General features: G+C 36.3%; 1 protein-coding gene across 1 annotated transcript in view; it reads left to right on the forward strand.

Annotated features, from left to right (window-relative positions):
• The window catches only part of LOC150092788 (protein lin-9 homolog), a 248,894-nt gene that overhangs the window by 122,451 nt on the left and 102,390 nt on the right, over positions 1–24,053 (forward strand). Inside the window, exon 9 of the mRNA XM_090414279.1 lies at positions 16,634–16,714. Coding sequence (XP_090270405.1) covers positions 16,634–16,714 — 81 coding nt within the window. The remainder of the gene's footprint in view (positions 1–16,633; positions 16,715–24,053) is intronic.

Raw genomic sequence — 24,053 nt, forward strand, 5'->3', positions numbered from 1 at the left:
TGCTCAATGTCTTTATGACAGATCACAAAGGCTAACTTAAAATAATAGACTACCAAGAATTGAAACATGCCATATAATGAATGTGTGAGTTGAGCCAGTCAGTAATGAGAAGTTCCATTAGAACGATAAATGACACCCTGTTGTGAATGTGTTAAAACTAATAGTGAATGTTGTTATGACAGTTTCAGATGTTATGAAATTCGATTGAAGAGAATTAGCATTTCAACTTAACACTTGTCGGTTGCTTTTGTCTTTGGGTCATACGATCTTTTGTTAATCCGCACCAATCATATGCACGTCTTTATAGCTGCTGTCTTGTGTTAAATTCAGCTTGTACGTATTGTAACAATTAAAAAAAAAAACTTGAATAAAAGGACATCACCTGTAAATTGTTGACATGCCATAGGTTTGCCATCTAGGGTTTCTGTATAAAGTGTTTATTGTTAAAAATTGTCTTCATTTTCTGCCAGGAAAGTGCATTTAAAATCATAAGTGTGTTGTTCTTAAGCAGAGCAGTTTATTTTATGGTGAGTTACATACATATGTAATGCTTTTTTTTTTAATGTAAAAGCCACTAAAACTGCAACGAAAGGGGAAAAAACCAACATTGAAAAGAAAATTAATTTCTCTCGAAAAAAAAAAATTAAAATCTTGGATCGGTTGAAAATTGGAGAAAAACCAGGAGTTGTTGCAAGGACTCTGAATTTAAATGAATCAACAATTCGAACAATCAAACAAAATGAACATAAAATCCAAGAAAGTGTTATTGCTGGGTCAGAGGTAAGTGCAAAGCGCGTTGCTCGTGTTCGCGATATTCTAATAGAAAAAAATGGAGAAATCTCTAATGATTTGAATAGACGATTGCACTCAAAAGAAAATTCCTTTGGATGGACACCTTATTAAGCAAAAAGTTCTCAAAGTTTATAAACATTTAAAAGAACTTGATCAAGATTCTTCAGAAGAAATCTCTCAGCATGGATTTTCTGCCAGTCAGAGTTGGTTCAAAAACTTTAAAAAGCAGTTTTCTTTGTATAATCTTAAAATCCAGGGAGAATCAGCATCAGTAGATGTTGAAGCTGCCCGGAAATACCCAGCAGAACTTTTAAAAATTATTAAAGAAGGTGGTTACAGTGCAGATCAGGTGTTCAATATGGATGAATCTGGGTTATATTGGGAAAAAATGCCAAAACGCACCTATATTTCGAAAAATGAAAGATCAGCTCCTGGATTCAAAGTTTCCAAAGATAGAATTACTCTACTGTTTTGTTTATTAACCAAATAATAAACAAATCGGTTAATAAACATTGGTTTAATAAACCAATGTTTATTAACCGATCTGCAAATCCTCGTGTGATGAAAGGGCTCGACAAGTCCATCCTACCTGTTTATTGGTGGGCCAACAAAAAGGCATGGGTTACATCTAGCATGTTTGAAAATTGGTTTTTCAAGTGTTTTGTACCCGATGTAGAAAGTTACACAAAGAAAAATAATATAGATTTCAAAATTCTACTAATTTTAGATAACACACCAGGCCACCCAACAAATTTAAGCCATCCGAATATTAAAATAACTTTTTTGCCACCTAATACTACTTCACTTATTCAACCACTCAAGGAATAAGTGAAGGAATAATATCAACATTTAAATCATGTTATATTCGGCGAACATTTCAATTAATTTTGGAAAAAATGAAATCTAATCCAAACATGACACTGCCTCAAGCATGGAAAGAGTTTTTAATATTGAATTGTGTAAAAATTATTTCTCTGTCCATTAAGGAATTACAACCCTCTATGCTGAATGCTTGCTGGAAAAAAATATGGTCTGAAGCCGTAATGGAACAAAATTTCGTACCTCCAGTGGATGCCGAGCTACGTCGTATAATAAACATCGCACACATTTTTGGTGGAGAGGGCTTTTGCGATGGTTGAAAACGAAATTCGTGAATTAATTGATGGAGAAACAGATTTAAATGAGGAGGAACTGGTACAATTAATAGATGGCAGGGAAAGTTCTGCCGAAGATTCTGATTGTGATGAATCTGTTAAAGAATTCAGTTAAAAGAAATTAGCAGAAGGATTGGACTTGGCAAGAAAGTTAGGAAGTTATTTTACGGATAATGATCCCTCAATGGAGCACTTGGGAAAATTCACGAGACAATTAGATATTTGTTTAGCGCCATATTATGAACTTAATAAAAAAAATTGCAACATAGTAGAAAGCAAAGTCTTATTACTGACTTCTTGATGATTAAACCAGCCGAAGTATGCAATGAGAATTATACAAATGATGTCCAAGAATTTTCAAGTGGTGACAACCTCCAGCCACTTAAAGAACATCTATGAAATGTTATTTCTGAAGACAGTGATGACGATTAAAATATGCGCTTTATTTTATTGTGTCTAAAACATTTATGCATTATGTGCAATGAAATTTATGTACAATTTGTAATTTTTATAATTTTATACTACGTATTTGTCATAGTTTGTTTTCTTAACTTACATGAATTACCTGAATTAAATAAAAATATTGTTTTTGTTGGATATGTCATTGTTGTTTATATAATTAAAAAAAAAAAAACAGTATCAGAACCTAACCCTACCTTTTCTATGTTATCTAAGTCTTGTATAACGTGGCATTTCTATGGAACCTAACATCCGCATTATACGAGGGTTACCTGTATATCCAACAGTTGCCAGATGGGTGGCCAAGTTTGAAATTGGCATTCTGAGACAACAGATGACCCCCCACATAAAGACCTTCCACAGTGATCCACACCTTAAAACATCAATGCAGTGTATGCTTGATGATAGACAAATACCAGCCAACAACATTGCAAAGACTAGGGATATCCAGGGAACGAGTTGGGGTCATTATCCACCAACATCTGAACATGCAAAAGCTCTCAGCAAAGTGGGTCCCAAAATATTTGAATGCTGACCAAAAGAGAGAACATGTACTGTTATCTCAAGGAATTTTGGGTCATTTTGAGAAATAAGGTCAAAATGTTTTGGCTCGTATTGTGACTGTTCATGAAACATGGCTTCATCACTATGACCCAGAGACCAAACAACAGTCAATGGAGTGGAGACACACACAGGTTCTCCACAGCCAAAGAAGTTCCAAACCCAAAAGTCAGCAGGGACAGTTCTTTCCCAAATCTTAGTAATCTATCTAAATAAATATGGTTGCATTAAGCTTCCTAAGATTTGGGAAACACTAATCATCAGAGATCCCACCTTACATTTCAGGCCACCTACAACCACCCATAGGGGGCGCTCCATCTAGATAGGACTAGAGTCACCCACGTGGTTGGCTCAGTATTGTGTGGTATTTGTGTATATGTTACATTAGCTTTTTTTGTAATCCCTGAAGATGTCTCAGTGACTCAGACAAAATATAGGATATTAAATTCTGTTTTAATCCTTTCTGAGTGCTGTATACAGCACAATTCTAATTTATTGCGTGAAAAATAATCATTACAAAATATGAATTAGCATCATCTAAATCTGCATACTTTGTAGATTATATAACCATGCAAACATACAAATGTAATATAAATTATAAGAAAACTTATTTGAAAACATCCACAAAATTAGAATAATTTTGAACATGGTTCAAATATTAGGATATTCCAAATTTTTGAGATCATTTGCTAAACATGAGTCAAATGAGTGATATATCGGAAGCTAAGAAGTTTCGTATGGTGTCTCTATACAAAGAAGGCCAAATTCAATAGTTTATAGCTAAGGAATTGAAATGTTCTCTCAAGCAAGCGTGAATCGAGTACTGAGACAGTATTCTAATAACCGGAGTTTTTAAAATAATCACTGCAATAGTGGTCAAAAGGTAATAACTGCATCAAGAGATGAGAGGCGATTGAAGAAAAACTACTTCCAAAGTGTAAGGTATTTTCATAGGAGATGGAAAGAACTAGGTGTGAATGTGTCTAATTCCATGACACTGAGATGACTTCAAATTAGTTTTTAAATCACACGTGCCCAAGCTGAAGCCACTTATGACTTCCAAGCAAAAAGCAGCTTGAGCGCAATGGTGTAAGCAAAGACAGAGAGATCAAAAGGACTGGAAAAAGGTACTTTTTAGAGGTGAAAGTATGTTTTGTGTGTCCCATGGTCATCAAGGGATACTTGTTTGAGATCTTAACCTAGAAGCAATTGATAAAGAATGCGCGAAACATTCGGGGGAATATTTAACCTCTGTCATGATATGGGCTAGTATGACTGCAGAGGGTCCAGGTAGGCTATGTATTGTGTACAAAAGACTCAATTCCAAAGTGTACCAAGAAATTCTCGAGCACTTTATGTTACTGGCATCGGAAGATTTATGTGATGGTGATTTCCTTTTTCAGCAAGATTCAACTTCTTGTCACACTTCCAAGAATACTACTAGATGGCTCAAAGAAAAGCAAATCAATGTAATTCCTTGCTGGCAAATTCACCAGATTTAAACCTCATTGAGAATTTGTGGGGAATTATGAAGAAACGTCTTCAAGAAGTTGCCCCAAGAGACAAAAATGAACTTGTTTCTAGTCTGCAGATGATATTAGCATGTTTTGATAAAAAAAAAGACTGAACTGCTAGGAAATAATATACCCAACCATTTACAAACTGTCATAAAAGTTAAGGGGGATGCAACAAAGTACTAATTATGATGTTTCCCTTTGACTAATTTTTGTGCATTTATTTTCACATTATTCTAATATTTTGAACTAATTTAAAAATTATTCTAATTTTGGTTTTCAAATAACAGTTTCTTATAATTTATATTACATTTTTATGTGCTTACATGTTTATATAATCTACAAAGTACATAGATTTAGATTATGCTAATTCATATTTGGTAATAATTATTTTCTCTACAATAAATTAGAATTGCAAATCATTGACCACATTTTCTTTGATTATTCTAATTTTTTGATTCGGGGTATAGTGAGGCTGATGGTCCCATAATACAAGCAGCTGAGGAAATTTCATTGTCTGGTATGGGACTGCTTCTTGCTTGACGTAGCATAGAGAAGTTGTATATGTGGTCTCTAGAGCAGGATTTTCAGACTATGTGAAAATAAATAAATAAAAAACAGAAAATCCTTAACCTGCTCATGGTACTGATGTACTATAGGTTTGCAATTTCTCATGGCTGGGATATGAAAAAAAAAAAAAAAAAAAAAAAAAGTTAGTCCTTAAGTGCAAACATTTTGCTTATGTTGAGATAAAATATTGATGAAATATATTTTGACTTGAGTGGAGAGCATCTGGTTTTACAGTTGATGCTATGTGGTGTTAGAAATTACAGTAACCTGTTTTAGTTCATTGGGGATTTGTTTTATTATACTGCTTTCATTTTTAATATTTTTACAATTGCCTGCTGAAGTGAAGAAAAAGATAAAATTGACCAATCATTTCAAAATTGTGTCAAAATAATTCCTTCTATATTGTCAGTAAAATGAAAGAACAAATTGTTTTATTCTTCAAATATCAGAAAATTTACTACTATTAAATAAATTCATTCCTAAGGCTGATCTTAGCTGATCATTTCCAGATTGAAATCAAAAAAGTTCAGATATCAAAGGACAATGAAGGAAATTCCAAGTAACAAGCCAAGCAACACAAAAGTTGCTCATGTGACAGTTAATCCATTAATGGCTCTACAATTGTTGTTAAGGGATTAATAACAGATGAGGGTAATTACATGATAAAAAACAGAATGCCAATGATGTTTTTATCCATGAAAAATCATAAAGTAGTCTGAGTATTTCATCCACATTGCTGGTTGGGAAGTTAATATTGAATATTGAATACAGCACAGAGAAACAATTAAATACAGTTAAATGGATCTATATTTTGTCTCAGTCACAGACATCACCAGAGATACAATCTTAAAATTGTAAAAGCACACACAAAACAATAAGTGAAATAAATTAGACTAAAAGCCATAGAGGTGTGCCTCTGTGAGGCACACCCTCTATGGGTGCTGTTGGCTAGCCTTAACCAACCTAATCTTAATAAATATGGGTATGGTAAATTTCCCAAATCTTGAGAAATTTACCATACCCATATTTATTAAGATTAGGTTGGTTTTCCAAATCTGCTGATTATTTAAATAAAAAAAAAAAAAAAAAAAAAAAAAAAAGTTTGTCGTGGTGAAGCATAGCAGTTTTTTCCCCATTTGATTCTATGCAAGGTGTCCACCAAGGCATGATCAGCTAGACCTGACTAACCATAGTTATGGTGGCAGATGTATTTGTGTTCTTGCAGGCAGATCTCCCAGGTTTGATCATAATATGATAAACTGCAAAAATAAGGAACCTTCTAAACAACTGATCCCATGAACACACACATCTACAGACATAGGACACACCATGAGGCATAGGGCTAACCAACTTATCTGCAAGTTATAGTTGCAAAGTCCAACAATAGTTGGAAGGTCGTGGGTGCTTAAACGCCTGTTGGGACCGCTTATGATGATGGAACATTGTAAACATCCAGAATAGAGGGAGTGGATCCTTGGAAGAATGGATAAAAGCAGCCAGATTCAGATAAAGCTCACAAGATGCCAAGAGAGAAGCTATTCAAAATGCTACAGTTGTATGGTGTCAATGAGGCATTATATATCAAGCAATACTTAGTCTTTATTTGAATTCTAAGTCAGCAGTTAGAATTAAAGGAAGTACAGGAAGATGGTTTAATGTTAAATCTGATGTCAGACAAGGATGTACATTATCCCCTCTGTTATTCATTAGTTAAACCTGATATCAAAATTGGAGATGTTAATCTGAGCTCTTTACTTTATGCAGATGATGTTACACTTCTAAATAAATCCAGTACAAGTCTGCAAGATTCCCTGACTAAATTGAATAACTGTTGTAATAAATTTGGTATGAAGGTCAGCAATAACAAAACAAAGACAATGAAAATTGACAAAAGCATTGAAAATATCAACTGCATTGTGAATGGAGAACCTGTAGAATAAGTAAAACATTTCAGCTACTTCACAATTTTTAGTGAAGATGGTAAATTAAATATGGAAATAGACAACATAATCAACAAAGCTGGTATGGTGGGAAGTCAACTGAATAAATGTATATGGAATAAGAGAGAAATTAGTCAAAACACTAAATTAGCTGTATACAAGACAGTGTTCAAACCAATTTTAACTTATGGATCTGAGAGCTGGGTTAGAAGTAAAACACTTCTAAGTTTTTAGAAGTGTTTTAGAACAGAGTTGCTAATCACAAGGATTAGCAACTCTGTTCTCTGCCTGGTTGGCAGGAAAAAGACCCAGAGGAAGATCAAGATATAGGTGGATTGATATGGTAAAATGTGCATTAGAAGATAGAGATATAAGATCTGATAATGTTGGAGTCTTGGCAGGTAACAGATTTGGAGGAAAATTGTAGATAGGAAGTTAGTACTAAATGAAAAATTTACATCATTACTATCTTATCCTGTTCATCCCTTGACTGTACATGTCAGGAATTTGATGATAATTCCTGGTAGTAGAGAAATGTGAAATAGTTCTGTAAAATTGTTTTACCTGTGTTTTCTAGAAAAATCTATCTGGTATGAGGATAATATGCAGTGTTCATTTCAGTGTAGAACCCCCTGTAGCTTTGACATAGATAATTCCCTTTGGTTTGGAAGTCCTGTGTTCAAATTCTCTGGGCCATTTTTTTTTTTTAAGTCTCTGATCTTAACAACAGTAGTTCGGTTCATTCTGTTTTTTTTTTAATTATCATAGAACCTCTATGAGATGGCTTAACCTCATCCTTATCAACTTGTGATCTTGGAGATTTTGTTAAGTATATGTGCTGTGTTGGAAAATGTTTGGCTCTTTAGGAATGCCTACAATTTCAATATACTTCTTCTGACCTTAGATTGCATTTCTAGGTCATTTAGACTACTCTTGATATCATGTCTTTTTTTTTTTGGGGGGGGGGGTATTTCTAGTTAATATTTGATTTTCTTCTTTTAACACCCCAACCAGCTAAGATGTCTATATACGTTCAGCAAAACCTGGATGCAATTCTGTAACACCTATTCAATAACATGGATAAGAAATTTGGTCTCACTATTTCATCCAACATGGCCAGTAGAGAGGTTAAGACTGTCATGTCAGTGTGATAACTTTAGCAAAATCTTGTAGATATCTTAGAAAATTTTGTCGATTGGGTATAATAAAAATTATAATAGATTAAAAAAAATAAAGATAATAAAAATTAAGAATTAAAATAAGAATATTTTAATTCTTTACCCAAGTATGAGCAAACAAAAATTTATACACAAATCTTCAGAATTATGCCATTAATTATTGCTTAAAAAATACCTCTGCCATATTAGTGTGTATGTGTAATCTAGTCTCACAAGGAAATAAGAAATTTACAGGTCATTATCAGTGGCAGGAGGAAGGCTAGTAATACAAGGTAGAACAGTGAATTACTTAAAATTAATACGAGCCATGTGATGGTATTTTTAAATAATCCAGTGTTGTTTTACCTTATACTACTAGCCTTCCTACCACTGATGATTATGTGTAAATTTCAGATTGAAATATTTGGCAATTAAAGTTTATTAATTTATTTCCTTGTGTGTACATGTAATCTAGTGTTCCTAGGCTACTTGTATATGCCCCAGTATTCAATCATTTTGGTTTTTTTAATGTCTGATCCTGCCCATGAAAGGTTATTATAAACCTATAGTACATTTTGTACTGTGGGTAGGCTATGGATTTTTTTTTTTTTTTTCAATTTTTTTATTTATGTTTACATAGTTCAGAAACCCTGCTCTAGAGACCAAACATGGAACATTTTCAAACCATTTAAGGCCAACAATAACCAGGTGGCAGTTTTATGGATGCTTATGACAGATGTAACAACTTATAAAAAAAAAAAAAAAAATTGCCGATAGTGTTGCCATCTATAGTCGAAGCCAAGAACTTTTCAGACTACCCTCATATTATATCTTCTCTACCTGAAACTCTGGCATAGCTTGTGCCATCGATAATACTTATTTTCAATACTTTTGTGTTACTTGAGTAAAGGTTTGACATTTCAGGTATAATTTTTTTCTTCTGTGGCATCCTATTTCTGTTAAACATTACACAAGGGGAATGTTAGTGTTCCTGCTAGTGAAAACATCTTCCTTTTTTATATCGAAAGAATTACTAGAGGTAGCAAAGGAAAGAGTGAGAGAATTAAGATAGTGAGTCTGTTGCCGTGGTATGACAGTGTAGAGTTGAGAAGAGCGCTATAATTGTGAATGACTATCTGCAGGTTATGCAGGAGGAGTGGTGTGGGGTGAGTTTAATGGGTGAAAGGACTTATACAAGAAGAATGGTTTGCATCTGAATGGATTTGGTGTGTGGAGACCGGAAAAGTCTTGCTGAATGAAGTGAAAGTGGATGTGCAGAATCAGGGAAACTAGAGTTGTTAGGGGGGAGTGGGGGAAGGTGTTGAGTGGATATGTAGACATCAGTGAGGCAGCTAAGTGTAAGAATGTGTATAATTATGCCTGAGTTAGTACAAAGGACAACAAACCAGAATGGGATAGTTAGTATAAGGTGTCAAGATAGGGGTGGGACTAGGAGGCTTTTGCACTTTATGTATACTAATGCCAGGAGTATTAGAAACAAGGAGGAATGTTTGGCCTTGGTTGCCACTTTCTGGCCACAGGTTATTGGCATTAGTGAGACATGGCTAACAGAAGATGATATAATTAGTGGAATAGAATGTGAAGGGTATAGTGTGTTCAGGAAAGACAGAGAAAAGAATGGAGGGGTAGTGTTATTGATGAAAGCTGGTGAACTGCAGCAAAGAGAATAGAAGTTCAACTGCAGGATAGTGAAAATACACATTTGAGGCTATCTGGTGTGAGATTGAGGCCAGCAGAGCAAAATATACAGTTGGGTGCTGGCTATAGACCAGGCAATGGAATAGATGATGGAGATAGTATGCATAGGCAAATAGACTCAATGAGTGGGGGATTTCAACTATGGTAATTGATTGGAAGGAGGAGAGAAGGAAATGGATTTTACACATGGGAGGAAGGAAATGGATTTTATGCAGTTACTAAGGGATAAATACCTGAGACAGCATGTAACGGAATATACTAGGGATTCAAGAGTGCTTGACCTAGTAATTGTATCTGAGAATTTGTAATGAATATGACCACGTCGCCACCAATTGGTGAGAGTGATCATAAGGTCTTGATTTTTAGCCACCTGGGAGGTGGCTAAATGTGTGGAATTTTCAATTAAGACAGGATACATGTGGAATTACTGAGCTAGTAAGTATGATAAGCTTAGGAGATTGCTTGGATCAATGCCATGGCATGTAAAACTGCAAGGGCTTGATGTTGATAGTTCATGGGAAGTGGTAAAGGAGCGTTTGAAGGAGGTAATGGCTGACTGCATACCTAGAGTTCAGAGAATAAATCAAGTGGAAGTTAAATGGATGAATAACACCATTAGGCTTGAACTGCAAAAAAAGAAACAATTGTGGAGGGAATTTAAGGAGAAAGGTGACCTGCAGGCATACAAACACAAAGCACAGGCCAGAAGGGTAACTAGTGTTGTAAGAAAAGCAAATTATGAAAGGAAATTAGCAATGCAAGCTAAAGAGAATCCCAAACAATTCTTTCGATATGCTGCAAGTAAAAGAAAAAATGTATACAGCAGAATGATTTTAAAGAATGCCGATAGTAGGGAGGTAACTGAATCAGTTGAAATAGTAGAATTACTAAGCAAACACTTTGCAAAAGTATATCATCCAGGCGGTGATATTGCAAGAATGAGAAAACCAATGGCTTATACAGGAAATGATGTGAATAGTATATTACAGACCCTTAATGTTAATACATCTGTGGGATTGGATGGTATATCAGCTCAAGTCTTACATGAAGCAGCAAAGGAATTGTCAGTGCCCTTGACCATATTGTTTAATTTAAGTCAGCTCTGGGTTAGTTGTGAGGGGGTGGAAAAGAGAGGTGGGGGGAAATAGTTCCATTGCATAAAGGAGGCTCCAAGACTGCTATTGTAAATTACTGGCCGATCAGCATATCAGAAGTCATTGTCAAGGTTTTGGAGAAAGTAGTCAACAGCAAAATACAGGAATGGATAGATGAAAATGGGATACTATATGATTTTTGTATGGAAAATGGGATAAGGATGATGGGTTTACAGTGATACTGCTGGATTTTGCTAAGACCTTTGACAGGATACCACATGGAATTCTAATCAATAAACTGCAGCACATAGGGATGGATTAGGAGGGTGGCTGATGGAGAGATATCAGAGAGTGGTTTATTCAGGAGTAGAGTCCAAAAGAAGGCCTGTGACTAGTGGTGTGCCACAGGGTTCTGTTCTTGGACTACTGCTATTTAATTTGTTCATTAACGATATAGGAAAGGATCTGAAAGGAACTGTTTATTTATTTGCTGATGATTCAAAGTTGGGTAGAGCAATAGTGAATGCAGATGATACCACATTGGTGGAACTGTATTCCAGGAGATTGACAAAGCCAGAGATGTTCATTAACGATATAGGAAAGGATCTGAAAGGAACTGTTTATTTATTTGCTGATGATTCAAAGTTGGGTAGAGCAATAGTGAATGCAGATGATGTCAAAATTTTGCAGGATGATTTGGATCGATTAGAAGACTGGGCTAAGAAGAAAGGATGTCAGTTTAATGTAGCAAAGTATAAGGTTATGCATTTTGAAAAGATTGTGAAAAGATTAGCAGCAGTATACCACATTGGTGGAACTGTATTCCAGGAGATTGACAAAGCCAGAGATTTGGGAGTGTTGGTGGATAGGGAGCTGAAGTTTAGGGGGCACGTAGCAAAAGTTGCTAAATCAGCTCGTCAAAGTATTCTTCATTACTGAAGAATACTTTGACGAGCAGAGACAAGAAGTTATCGAGTTATTGTTCCTCTTTATCGAGCCTTGATAAGACCCCATCTTGACTACTGTGCCCAGATCTGGGCACCCGGGTTTCTTCTTGATGAGGAAGAGGAAGAGAGGATCCAGAGGCGAGTGACCAAAACAATAGCTGGTCTATGAAATGAACCTTGCATGAACAGGTTGAAGATCTGTGGGTTACAGAAATTGGTTGCTATGCAAAAAAGGGGTGATATGATTCAGACATTCAAATTACTAAAGGGTTTTTATAAGATTAATTCAGAGGAAATTTTACAGAACAGGTGTAGTGGTGGGAGAACTGGGGCCATCCATGGAAACTGAGCAAGAATGTAGTTAGCAAAGGTGTTAGAACTAGGTTTTTTTACTTGGAGAGTGATGAATGAGTGGAATAAGCTGCCAGAGTTTGTTGTGGGTGCCATGACTGTAAATGAGTTCAAAGCAAAGTATCAGATACTGTGCGAATGCTGAATAGTTGTTCTTAACATGATGTTTAGGGCCTCTCTCGATGAGTCTAAGGACTCCTTAGAGTTGCCCATAATAATAATAATATTTCTAATCTTTCTGTTAAACATTACTCAGAGTCAGTGATAGCATTCTTGGTAGCCCAGAGAACATTATACTAATTCATATAAGTAATAAGTATGGATATTAGATACAGCATTATTTCAAAGACAAATGTAGAAACCATCAAATTTTCGTAAAAATAAGTTGACCAGAAAGCTTACGGGAATACACTTACCAGCATCACAAATTGCCTTAGCGCAGACTACTTAGAAAACATAGGCACTGCCCAAGTATCTATGTCTTCGTTTTCTAATAGTCCATTTTGATAAGGTTTTACTGGCCAGACAGCTGTTTCGAACTGGTTCGTTCTCCTCCGAGACCAGGCAGAAACCTTATGAGAGCAAAAACTCTCCTTCAGTACTAAGGAACTTGAAATGTCAGAGAGGTGTAATGCTGGATCTAATATCCACTTTGTTGATTGGATTTTAATGGTATAGATGCGAACACAGATTGATAAGAAAGTAACTGTTTGTTGACTTCATTGCTAATATTTTGCTGGTGTTCTATCCAGCATCTTCAGAGCACACAAACTAAGTTTGTTACAGTAGCGAGACAACCGCAATCTGGTGTAACAGTGAGACTAGCAAGAGTAATTGTTGTAGCTTGCAACACAAAGAGTGAAGTCCTAATTAGGAGCCATCTAAGTTGGGGGAGGGGAAACAAGAGATAAAGCAGGTATTAATTTTGTCTTAGGATGACTGTCTCCCAAATCTTTGGTAGATTTATACAGCCATACTTGTTGAGGTTAGGAGTATGTTTCAAGGTTTCTGTTGATTCCAAGAACACCCTCTCTGACTTTGACAACTCTCTAACACTGAGAGTTACCAATTTCACATAAGGTTTAAATACGGTGAGTAGTTGGTGTTTGTTAAGCACTCTATATATCTTTTTAGATGTGCCTTTAATGTATGGGATGGTGACAGTTTTGTTGTAGTCTTCTGTGGTAGACAGTGGGGGGATTTTTTGGGGAGCATTTAGCATTTGGTGCAGCTACTGAACAGGTTAGCCTTCTTAAAAAGGTGCCGAGACACCAATTTAATACCAAACTGTGTAAAAATTAAGAACAAGTTTCACTCGGCCAAAGCCCAACGTATTTATAAACGAGTGAGTTTAGCACCATTACGGGAACAGTTATATGCTACTCGCCGTGAACTATCTAAAATAAATTCTTCCATCAATGCACTATGTGATATACTATCTAACATTTTCAACCCAGAGCTATGGGATATCCTGGACAGGATATCCCATAGCTCTGGGTTGAAAATCTCCGACTCTACAGCCAACAAAGAATTTACCAAAGTTAAAAACCGGCACCAGAAGAAATTTGAAATCCTCCAACAATGCATTGCTATGCAGCAGCTGCAATTACATCAAGATGGCATCGTTGTGAACTTCAATATCATCGGTAACCTTAACCAAAGAAGCCACGGGTGCGTTAAGTCGGGGACACAATTTTGCTGTTACTCCTAAAGGAGTTCCAAAAGCCAAAATAATGGCTTCCGTTGAACGCGGGATATACAACCTGCTTCCAGCAATAGCCAATAATATTCGGTTAGACATGGTCAACATCCTAGTCCATTCGAAGCCTGCCAAAAATAATATCCCACATGAAGAAATCATGGCTCTAAAAGAGCTACACAATAATAACCACATTACCATAACCAAATCGGACAAAGGAAACACAACTGTGGTGATGGATATAACAGAATATGAAAGCAAAATGCACTCACTTCTCCAAGACCAGTCAACATACCAAATTATAGATTGGGATCCCACCAACTCACAAAAGAATAAGGTCGGCATATTATTGAACAAAGTCACTTCCTAGCCTAAAGAAACAGTCAGCAAACTCGAGCCTTTCATGTTAAAACACTCAGGATATATGGAGCTCCGAAAATTCACAAACAAGGTACACCTTTATGCCCTATTGTAGATAGTATAAACAGTCCTACATATAAACTAGCTAAACATTTAGCCAAACTACTAGCCACTTTCACAAACAATTCTCCCTCTTTTGTTAAAAATTCTACCCACCTAAAAAGTATTTTAGAAAACCACACTTTAAAAAGTTCAGACTTAATGGTGAGTTTTGATATCACCTCACTATTCACGAATGTACAATTAATTGAAACCCTTAATTTACTAAATTCACAATCCCTTCCCCCCCCTCCCCCCGATATATTTTAGCTATTTAAATTCACAGTACAGACAGGTTATTTTACATGGAAAGGGAAAATATACAAACAATTGGATGGAACAGCTATGGGATCCCCCCCCTTTCTCCCTCCTTGGCAACTTCTACATAGAACATCTGGAAAATCTAGCTTTCACCACTCTCAAACCTAGTCTCTGGCTATGCTATGTTGATGATGTGTTTGCTATTTGGCCACATGGCCCAGATACATTGAATCCATTTTTAGTGCATCTAAATAGCCAGCACCCAAAAATCCACTTTACAATTGAACTAGAAGCCAATGATGTCTGCCCTTCCTGGACACGCTAATCACACGTCTTCCAGAAGGTTTCCTTATCATTCTTGGTTTATAGAAAACCCACACATACAGGGAGATATTTACACAAACAATCACACCATCAGCCTTCTCAACAATATGGTATCTTAAAAACACTAACCTATAGAGCTAGAGCGATTTGTTCCAATGACATTGCTCTCACTGCTGAACTTTCTCACCTCTGCCACCCTCCTGACCAATGGCTATAATCCCCATAAGATAGATAAAATACTAAATGCCCCCCCCAAAAAAAAATCCCCCCCCACTGTCTACCACAGAAGACTACAACAAAACTGTCACCATCAAATATCTTTAAGCACATCTGAAAAGATATCTAGAGTGCTTAACAAACACCAACTATGCACCATATTTAAACCTTATAACCTTATGTGAAATTGGCAACTCTCATCCATTCACCTAAGGACAGATTCTCTCCTTTATCACATCCAGGAGTCTATGAAGTGCCCTGTTCATGTCATCAAGCCTACTATGGACAGACAGGAAGAGCTGTGGATGCCCGCCTCAGTGAACACAAAAATATATCCGGCACTTTCGCTATGGCAAGTCAGGTCTAGCAGACCATGCTTTGGATACTCCCGCACACAGGAACCATTGGAAAAAAAAAAGTGCTGCACAGATGCCTTGAAACATACTCCAAACCTCAACAAGTATGGCTGTATAAATCTACCAAAGATTTGGGAGTCATCCTAAGACCAAATTAATACTTGCTTTCTCTCTCTCTCTCTCTCGTTTTTTTCCCCAACTTAGATGGCTCCTAATTAGGACTTCAGTCTTTGTGTTGCATGCTACAATTACTCTTACTAGTCCTACTGTTACACCAGATTGCGGTTGTCTCGCTACTGTAACAAACTTTGTTTGTGTGCTCTGAAGATGCTGGATAGAATACCAGCAAAATATCAGCAATTAAGTCAATAAACAGTTATTTTCTTATCAATCTGTGTGTTCACATCTATACCATTAAAATCCAATCAACATGTGTGATGAACACATAAGACTTTCCACACAGTTAATATCCACTTTACTTATATAATTCTGGATCACTGAACTGAAGCCTTTCGAGCTCTTTATTTTTGTAAATACTTTTACACATCCAAGATTTCGCTTACGAAAATACACATCTCCGACATTTCAAGTTCCTTAGTACTGAATGAGAATTTTTGCTCTCTTAAGGTTTTTGCCTGGTCTCTGAGGAGAAAGAACTAGTTCGAAACAGCTGTCTGGCCAGTGAAACCTTATCAAAGTGGACTATTTGAAAACAAATATATATATGCTTGGGCATTGCCTATGTTTTCTAAGTAGTTTGCACTAAGGCAATTTGTGAATGCCAGTGAGTGTATTCCCATAAGCTCTCTGGTCAACTTATTTTTACAAAACTTTCATGGTTTCTACATTTGGCTTCGAAATAATGCTGGATCTAATATCCACTTATATAATTTTGCATTGCCAAATTGAAGCCTTTTGTCTCTTTATTTTAGTTTACACTAATTAATTTATGTTTTATATATATATATATATATATATATATATATATAATCTGAAATCTTTCCTTTATAGATTATATTTCTAATTACTAACAAAAATATAATTTGTGCCTTTTAATTAGGTTAGGCTATCCAAGATTCTTGCTGTTAAGAAAGAAAAAATCAAGTTGCTAAAGGAGATGAATACGCAAGCAGAAAAAATGGTAACAAATTTTAAATTATCTACTATAATACAATTTTTCTTTTAAATAAATCATTTTTCATGGTTTTTAAATGACTTAACTTTCTTGCTTAATCTCATAATACTGAGATTAAGTATTAAATCTCATATTTTGCCATATTGAAGCATGTGAATCACATTTTTCAGTACTTTTTTTTTTGAGTCAGATATTATGATAAACAGTCATATATTTGTTTTCTAGCTACTGTAATTATTATTATTACACTTCCAGGAAGTCCTAAGACTTATCGTGGTAGACCCAGACTATCAACACAATACCTTTCATATCTCTCCTTGAAACCATTAACAGAAACAGAGCACTCACAACTGAATCAGACAATCCATTCCATTCATTCACACTCTTCAAGCAAAAAATCTAATCCTCATGCCCTTGCTAACCACAGTCTTACCCAACTTCCATGGATGACCTCTTGTTCTGCCCCTACTAACCAGTGCTGAAACATTTCCCCTTCATCAACCCTATAACTTAAATGTTTATATCATATCCTCCCTTATTTGCCTATTAACCAGCTTTTGCAATCCACAAATCCTCAATCTATCCTCGTAGGACACATTCCACAGACCACTCATCCCCAAGAAACGTAGGTGACCAGACCTGAGCACAGTAATCCAGATGTGGTCATATCAATACTTTATAAAGAAGAATGATAACTCCCTTTATTCTTCAATAATCAAGTAATCCTGTGAGCTATCCTGACTACTTTAACAGTATTCCTTCTAAAAACTTCAGCTCCATCTACTATTATCCTGAGATCCCTGGCTTCAGCAATTTCCTAGAGTACTGTTCCCTCAGCTTGTAATCTTTGTATCCCAAAATGCATAACTTTGCACTTTTCCACATTAAATCAACATCCATCATGTTTTGTCCATACTGCAAGCTCTCTACATCACCTTGATTAACTATTATACTAACCAACTTTGTTTCATCAGCAAACAACTGAGTATCTCCCTTCAGATTATTTCCTATATCATTTATGTACAAATTCAACAGCAATGGTCCAAGCCCAGAGCCCTACAGCACACCACTAGTCACCTGACTTCTCCTGGATTCTGCTCCTCCATCAGTCACCTTTTTATCCATATCACAAGTTTAATATCCATCTCCAGTTGTTGCAGTTTGCATAGCAAAATTTCATGTGGTATCCTGTCAAACAGCTTTGCAAAATCCAGCAGTATCATCATATAGCCATTCCCATTACATAGATCAATAAAACACCGGTAGATATTGCTGCTTGGGATATCCACATTACATAGTTTGTCAAATGAATAGGATAAATGGGAAGTACTATTGTCTGCAAAAAAATATTAGTGGTGCTAGAGAAGTCGTTTATATAAATGAGGCAGAGAATAGACAGAGCCCTGAGTTACTCCTGCATTCGTGGTGAAGCTCAAAGAAAAGGAGTAATGACATGTAGTGAATGAACAGCAGAAGCTGACAACCCAATTACAGAGGGTGGCAGGTAGACCAAAGGATGGCAGCTTGTTTAGCAGGCCTCGATGCCAAAGCTCCAAAGGTGTTAAGAGCAACAGCACAAGTTTCTCCAAATCTTTTCACTGCACATGTCCAGTGGTGGGTGATGTAAACCAACAGGTCAGATGGCTATTGAATGGCAGAATCCATATTGGTGGATCTCTAGGTGGCAGATAAGTTGGCTATTGATGACTTTGTCCATTATTTTGGAGAGGCCTGAGGTGATGGCATTTGATCGGTAATTTAATAGCAGACTTCTATCTCTTTTTTAAGAATAGGCTGAATATGTGAATGCTTCTACATGTTGGAATAAGTACTAGCTATGCATAATTTTATTTTTGTTTATTGATTGGTTAAGATGTTTCAGATGTACCTGTGATGGTGCATTGATTTCAAATATCATGTTGCAAATACCAAAGAATAAAGCCTAAGTGTAAAAAAAATTAAAGTCTTCTTCTTCTTTCACTATGCCTTATCCCATGTTAAACATGGTCGGTGCACCGATCTTTAACCTTCCTCTTCCAAGTTCTCCGGTCCAGGGCATCCTTCGAACTCAATCCTTTCTCCCTAAGATCCTCTGTCACCTTATCCCTCCACCTGAGCTTGGGCCTGCCTCTTTTCCTTCTTCCCTCCAACTCCATATACTCCACTCGTTTACCAACATACTCCTTACCCTTCCTCTCTACATGTCCGAACCACCTCAGCCTACTTTCTTGTATCTTCTTGCCAATTGGTCCCACCTTAACCATCCCTTTGTTGTAGTCATTCCTTATCCTGTCCTTCTTTGTCACATCACTCATCCATCTCAACATCCGCATCTCCGCTACCTCCATCTTCCTCTCCTGTGCCTTTGTTATAGGCCACGTCTCCGTGCCATGAAGCAACGCCGGCCTCACCACCATCTTATATAGCTTTCCTCTTACAACTCACTCTCTTGTCGCACAGGACCCTGCTCATCTTCCTCCAGTTCATCCAGCCGCATGTTATTCAGTGCTGTATTTCCTCATCCAGGTCATCATTCCTCTCGACAACCGACCCAAGGTACTTGAATTTCTTCCCTGAAATTAGCCTTTCACCCTGAAGTTGTATGATCATATCCTCGTCACTCCCCGTTGACATATTCAGTCTTCTCCCGGTTAATTTTCATGCCTCTCTCCTCCAATACCTTTCTCCACTCTTCCAGGGTATTTTCAAGCTTCTCTCGGGATGTTTCGCAAAGAACAATGTTGTCGGCAAACAGCATGCTCCATGGTGCCTCCTTCTTGACATCATCCTTGTGTTCCCATTACTCGGTGATAACTGTTTCAAAAACTCAAATGACAAAATGGCTCGTTAGTACAGTGAATGCACATCAGCAGTATACGGCATAGGAAAACTAATATAAACAAACTTAAAATAATATAATATACATACAACATTATTCTATATAATTCCCTAACAACTAAAGTATTATGGTAAGCAAGCTGAATTATTTGTAGAAAGCTTTTTTTTTTCACTTGGTTATACTATAAATGAAAGATTCCAAGAAATTATATACTTGGTTTAATCCTTTAATCAAGTGTTAGCAAACGAAGTTTGCGGCTTAATATTTTCAGGACTGGAGCAACTCTTGGCAAAGGTGGTGCGATTTCACATTACTTGCCTTAGTATCCCATAATGCAAAGCACATCTCCTTGCAGACATGTATAATGCTATGCATTATGGGAAGGGTCACTACCCAGACCGGTTTGACCTTTATTGAGGTCTTGTCGGTGGGACCCTCATTAGTGACCCTTCCCATAATGCATAGCATTCTACATGTCTGCAAGGAAATGTGCTTTGCATTATGGGATACTAAGGCAAGTGATATGAAGTTTACCACGAGTTGCCCCAGTCCTGAAAATACTTAAGGTGCAAACTTTGTTTGCTTACATTTGGATAAAGGATTAAACTAAGTATATAATTTCTTGGTATCTTTAATTTAAAGCGGAATTATTTGCATTAATTTTTTTTGTTACGCCACCACTTAGCCACATGGCAATTCCAGTAATATAAGGGGGTGGGGACCGGAGAGCAATCAATTTTTTGAACTACATTTTTAACATAAATTTTATTAAAGAACAAATTAACATTATTCAATTCTATAATTGCCATCGTTAATTATAACCTTATTCCAACAATCTACTAAGTTTAGAATTCCTTTTTTGAAAAAAGTTTTTTCTTTGGAGGCAAAAAATGATATCAAACTCCTTTGGACATCATCTTGCGAATGGAAGGTTTCATTTCTTATAATGTGTTCTAAGGACCTGAATAAGTGATAGTCACTAGGGCAATATCCAGCGAATATGGAGGATGTGGTAGAAGTTCCCATCCTAACTGCCCAATTTTTTCTTGAGTCATTCTTGCAGAATGTGGTTTTGCATTATCTTGCTGCAAAATTACCCCTTTTCGATTGACAAGCGCAGGACGTTTGATTAACAATGCCTGATGTAGTCGCTCTAATTGTTCACAATAGATGGCTGCTGTGATAGTCTTACCTTGTTCTATGAGTTCGTAATGAATAATTCCATGAATATCCCACCAAACGCACAGAACCTTTTGTGGATGAAGTCCATCTTTAGGTGTTGGAATTGGAGTTTGATTTGGAGAAAGCCGGTGTTTTTTGCATTTATTATTCTTATACAGCGCCCATTTTTTGTCACCAGTTACAACTCGTTCCAAAAAGGGGTCATTTTGTTGTCTGGTCAACAATGAATTGCAAATAGCCCGTCTCTGTGCTTTATTGTTTTCTAACAGTTCATGCAGTACCCATACAAGGTTCTTAAACGGTACCCATACTGTTTAAGAACCTTGCCACTCTTATGTAAGTGCTCTTGGACAGTTGACCATGATGAATTAAGTTTCTCTGCTAATTCTTGTATGGTTTGTTTTGGATCTGATTCAATGAGAGTCTTAAGAGCATTGTCATCTAGAGTAAGAGGTCATCCAGATCGAGGATGATCAGAGAGATCAAAATTTTTTTCTGCAAATCTCCTAAACCATCGCTGACATTTGTTAACCTTCAATACGTCTCCATAAGTTGAGCAAATGATTTTGGTAGCCTCGGTAGCATTCTTTCCTTGGTGAAACAAAAACAGCATACAATGACGTAAATGGTGCTCTTCAACTTTAAAGTCCATCATATTAAAAAAAAATCATCTAAAATTTAAAAAAAAAAAACAGATTTTTTTAAATAGAAAAGTAATGCTAATATTTAAATAAAAATCAAATTTAATAATTTATGTGTTATTTAAGAAAAAATAATCGGCTAAAAATGACCTATTAAAAATAATTGATTACTTTCTGGTCCCCCTTATACTAAAATAGTAAGAATTGCATTAATTAATATGAACACATGTTTTAAATTACATTTTATAACAAACAAGCTTTATAAAATATGAGCCCACTATATATATAAAAAACACTACAAAATGTACATAAGTAAAACCATTCTGTGAGAGTCTTCATCCCATTGAGACATCCATGCTTAAACACCCATCTTATCTCTCCTTTTACTCTTACTTTTACTGTCTTATCTCAACATGTTTACTGAAGATGCACTAACAGTAGATCATTCTATATGCTCACCACATACTATGAGAAGAACCAAGACCTCATATGCTTTCTAACCACACAGCTTCCAGGGATGATTTTGAGTTCTACCTTCCCTACCCATAGACAGAATATCACCTTGGTTACTCACCACTGAATCTTTTCAGCTTTCTTTCCACTCCTTGAAATTTTCAGTTTTTGCCCTTTCCAAGGCAGAGAATAAAAAGTATAACATTAGCCCATTTATCAGCACTTTGCAGGTCCATTAATATGTTACTGTTTTATGAAAGTGGCTAACCAGGAGACAGTATAAAACTCAGAAGCCTCACACAGCCATATTTATGTATGGAATACTAAAATGTTAATAATTAACAACTTTGGTTTATAAACATGGACTTGTAATGTCAAGGAATTGTGTGTGTTTTATAATGTCAGTTGTTCACACACAATGCAGGATATTTAAAACTTTTGAGGGGATAATTCATTTTGTTTCTTTGTCAAGAAACCAACTTTATTAACCTCGTAAAGTTAAAAATCATTGTTTTGTATGAATACACACACCACTCATTCAGAAAAAAAATAGCCAAGCAGTGATGTCAAGAAATGATATTTGTATTCAGCTTTCTTTCACAGAAAGGGAATTTCTCGTAGCTGTAATTATAGAAGAGTACATTATGATTTTATTCATGCTGGAATAAATGTTCCAGCAATTTATTTCCACTGTTCACTCTAGTTTAATTACTTTCCCAGTTGCCATGATTTTTCATTTTGTTTTACAATCATATAGTGAATGCCTACCAATAGAATGATGCATCTCTTGGAAGTGAGAATGGGAGATTAGTTCAAAAACCCTAGTCAATTCATCGCATTTTTTAGACTATCCGGTTAACTTCTCTCAGCTATCAACCATTAAGCAACACTTGTCTATGCATGATAATTACTTTTATAAAAAATATCTGTGGAGAGGAAGGGTAATTAACACACACACACACACACACACACACACACACACACACACACACACACACACACACACACACACACACACACACACACACACACACAGGTTGGAATAATTAAAAAGAGGAGGTGTTCAGAGCCCTGTAGCAAAAAATGTATTGGACAAAATTCAACCAAACTTGGTGTAAGTACACCCTGAAACATGGTGTTTTCATTTACAAAACCAAAAAAGAAAAGTATAAAATTCTGCCGCCAGGGGACATTTGGTGCTATAAGCACGTGGTTTGGGAACAGCAAAGTTGTGCAGCTTCTCTCGATGCCTGGCAGCAAATATGGTACAAGTCACTGGTCCTGTCGGGCAAATTTATAAAAATAAAGTACGGACTGGTAATAAATGATGCAGTGAAACTACACACTGTGTTATTCGCAGCCAAAATGTGCTGCCTGTGTGAGTTAATGCTGTCATTCAGATAAAACTGTGTCTTATCACTCCACAAGATCTTCCACGCCATGCATCATCCACCTCCATTTGAGCTAAGAACATCAGGGCAAACTGCAGTTAAGTTTCATCGTTACCATGAAGCAAAGCTTCAGTATGGGAGATCTTGTAGAGGGAAAACCTCAGCATTTGATGCAGGATTTTCCACACAGTTAAGTATGGCACGTACAGTTGCCTTGACATTGCCCAAGTGCTGCTGGATTTTGTGCATTATTTATTCCATGTTCCACGATGGCAGTTGCAACTTCATCAACTTGTTGAGGAATAATTTGTTTGCGCCCTCATCCTGGCCTCACTGCTAAAGATCCACTATTTTCAAATCGTAAAATAATTTTTCTAAGATTTCTTGTCATTGGACCTTTACTCCTATCCTTCAAATGCCAGAATTCCTGAAGCGCCGCATTAGCATTACTGCATTGTTGATAGTAAAGCTTGAGTAGCAATGCATGTTCTGGTAAGGTGAGATTCATAGCACTTCAGCCTTACCAGAATGACATGAATCTGTTTCAACCTTCCGCATATCCACCAACTCATCAGTAGAAACAGTGAGATTATGCAAATATCACGTGATTCTAGTGCCAGTTGTCCACTGGTGGCAGAATTATGTACTTTTGTTTTTTTTCTTTAAATCAAGAGTGTACTTACACTAAGTTTGGTTGAATTTTGTCCAATATATTTTCACTACAGAGCTCTGAACACCTCCTCTTTAATTATGGCAATCCTCTGTGTGTGTGTGTGTAGTGCAAAAACAGTACTGAACTTCAACACCCTCTTCAGTACATGTGCTATGCCATTCGACTG

This window comes from Typopeltis vanoorti, chromosome 25 (genome assembly GCF_054136105.1).
Source record: "Typopeltis vanoorti isolate ZY-2024b chromosome 25, IOZ_Tvanoo_1.0, whole genome shotgun sequence".
In the NCBI taxonomy this organism is placed as follows: domain Eukaryota; kingdom Metazoa; phylum Arthropoda; class Arachnida; order Uropygi; family Thelyphonidae; genus Typopeltis; species Typopeltis vanoorti.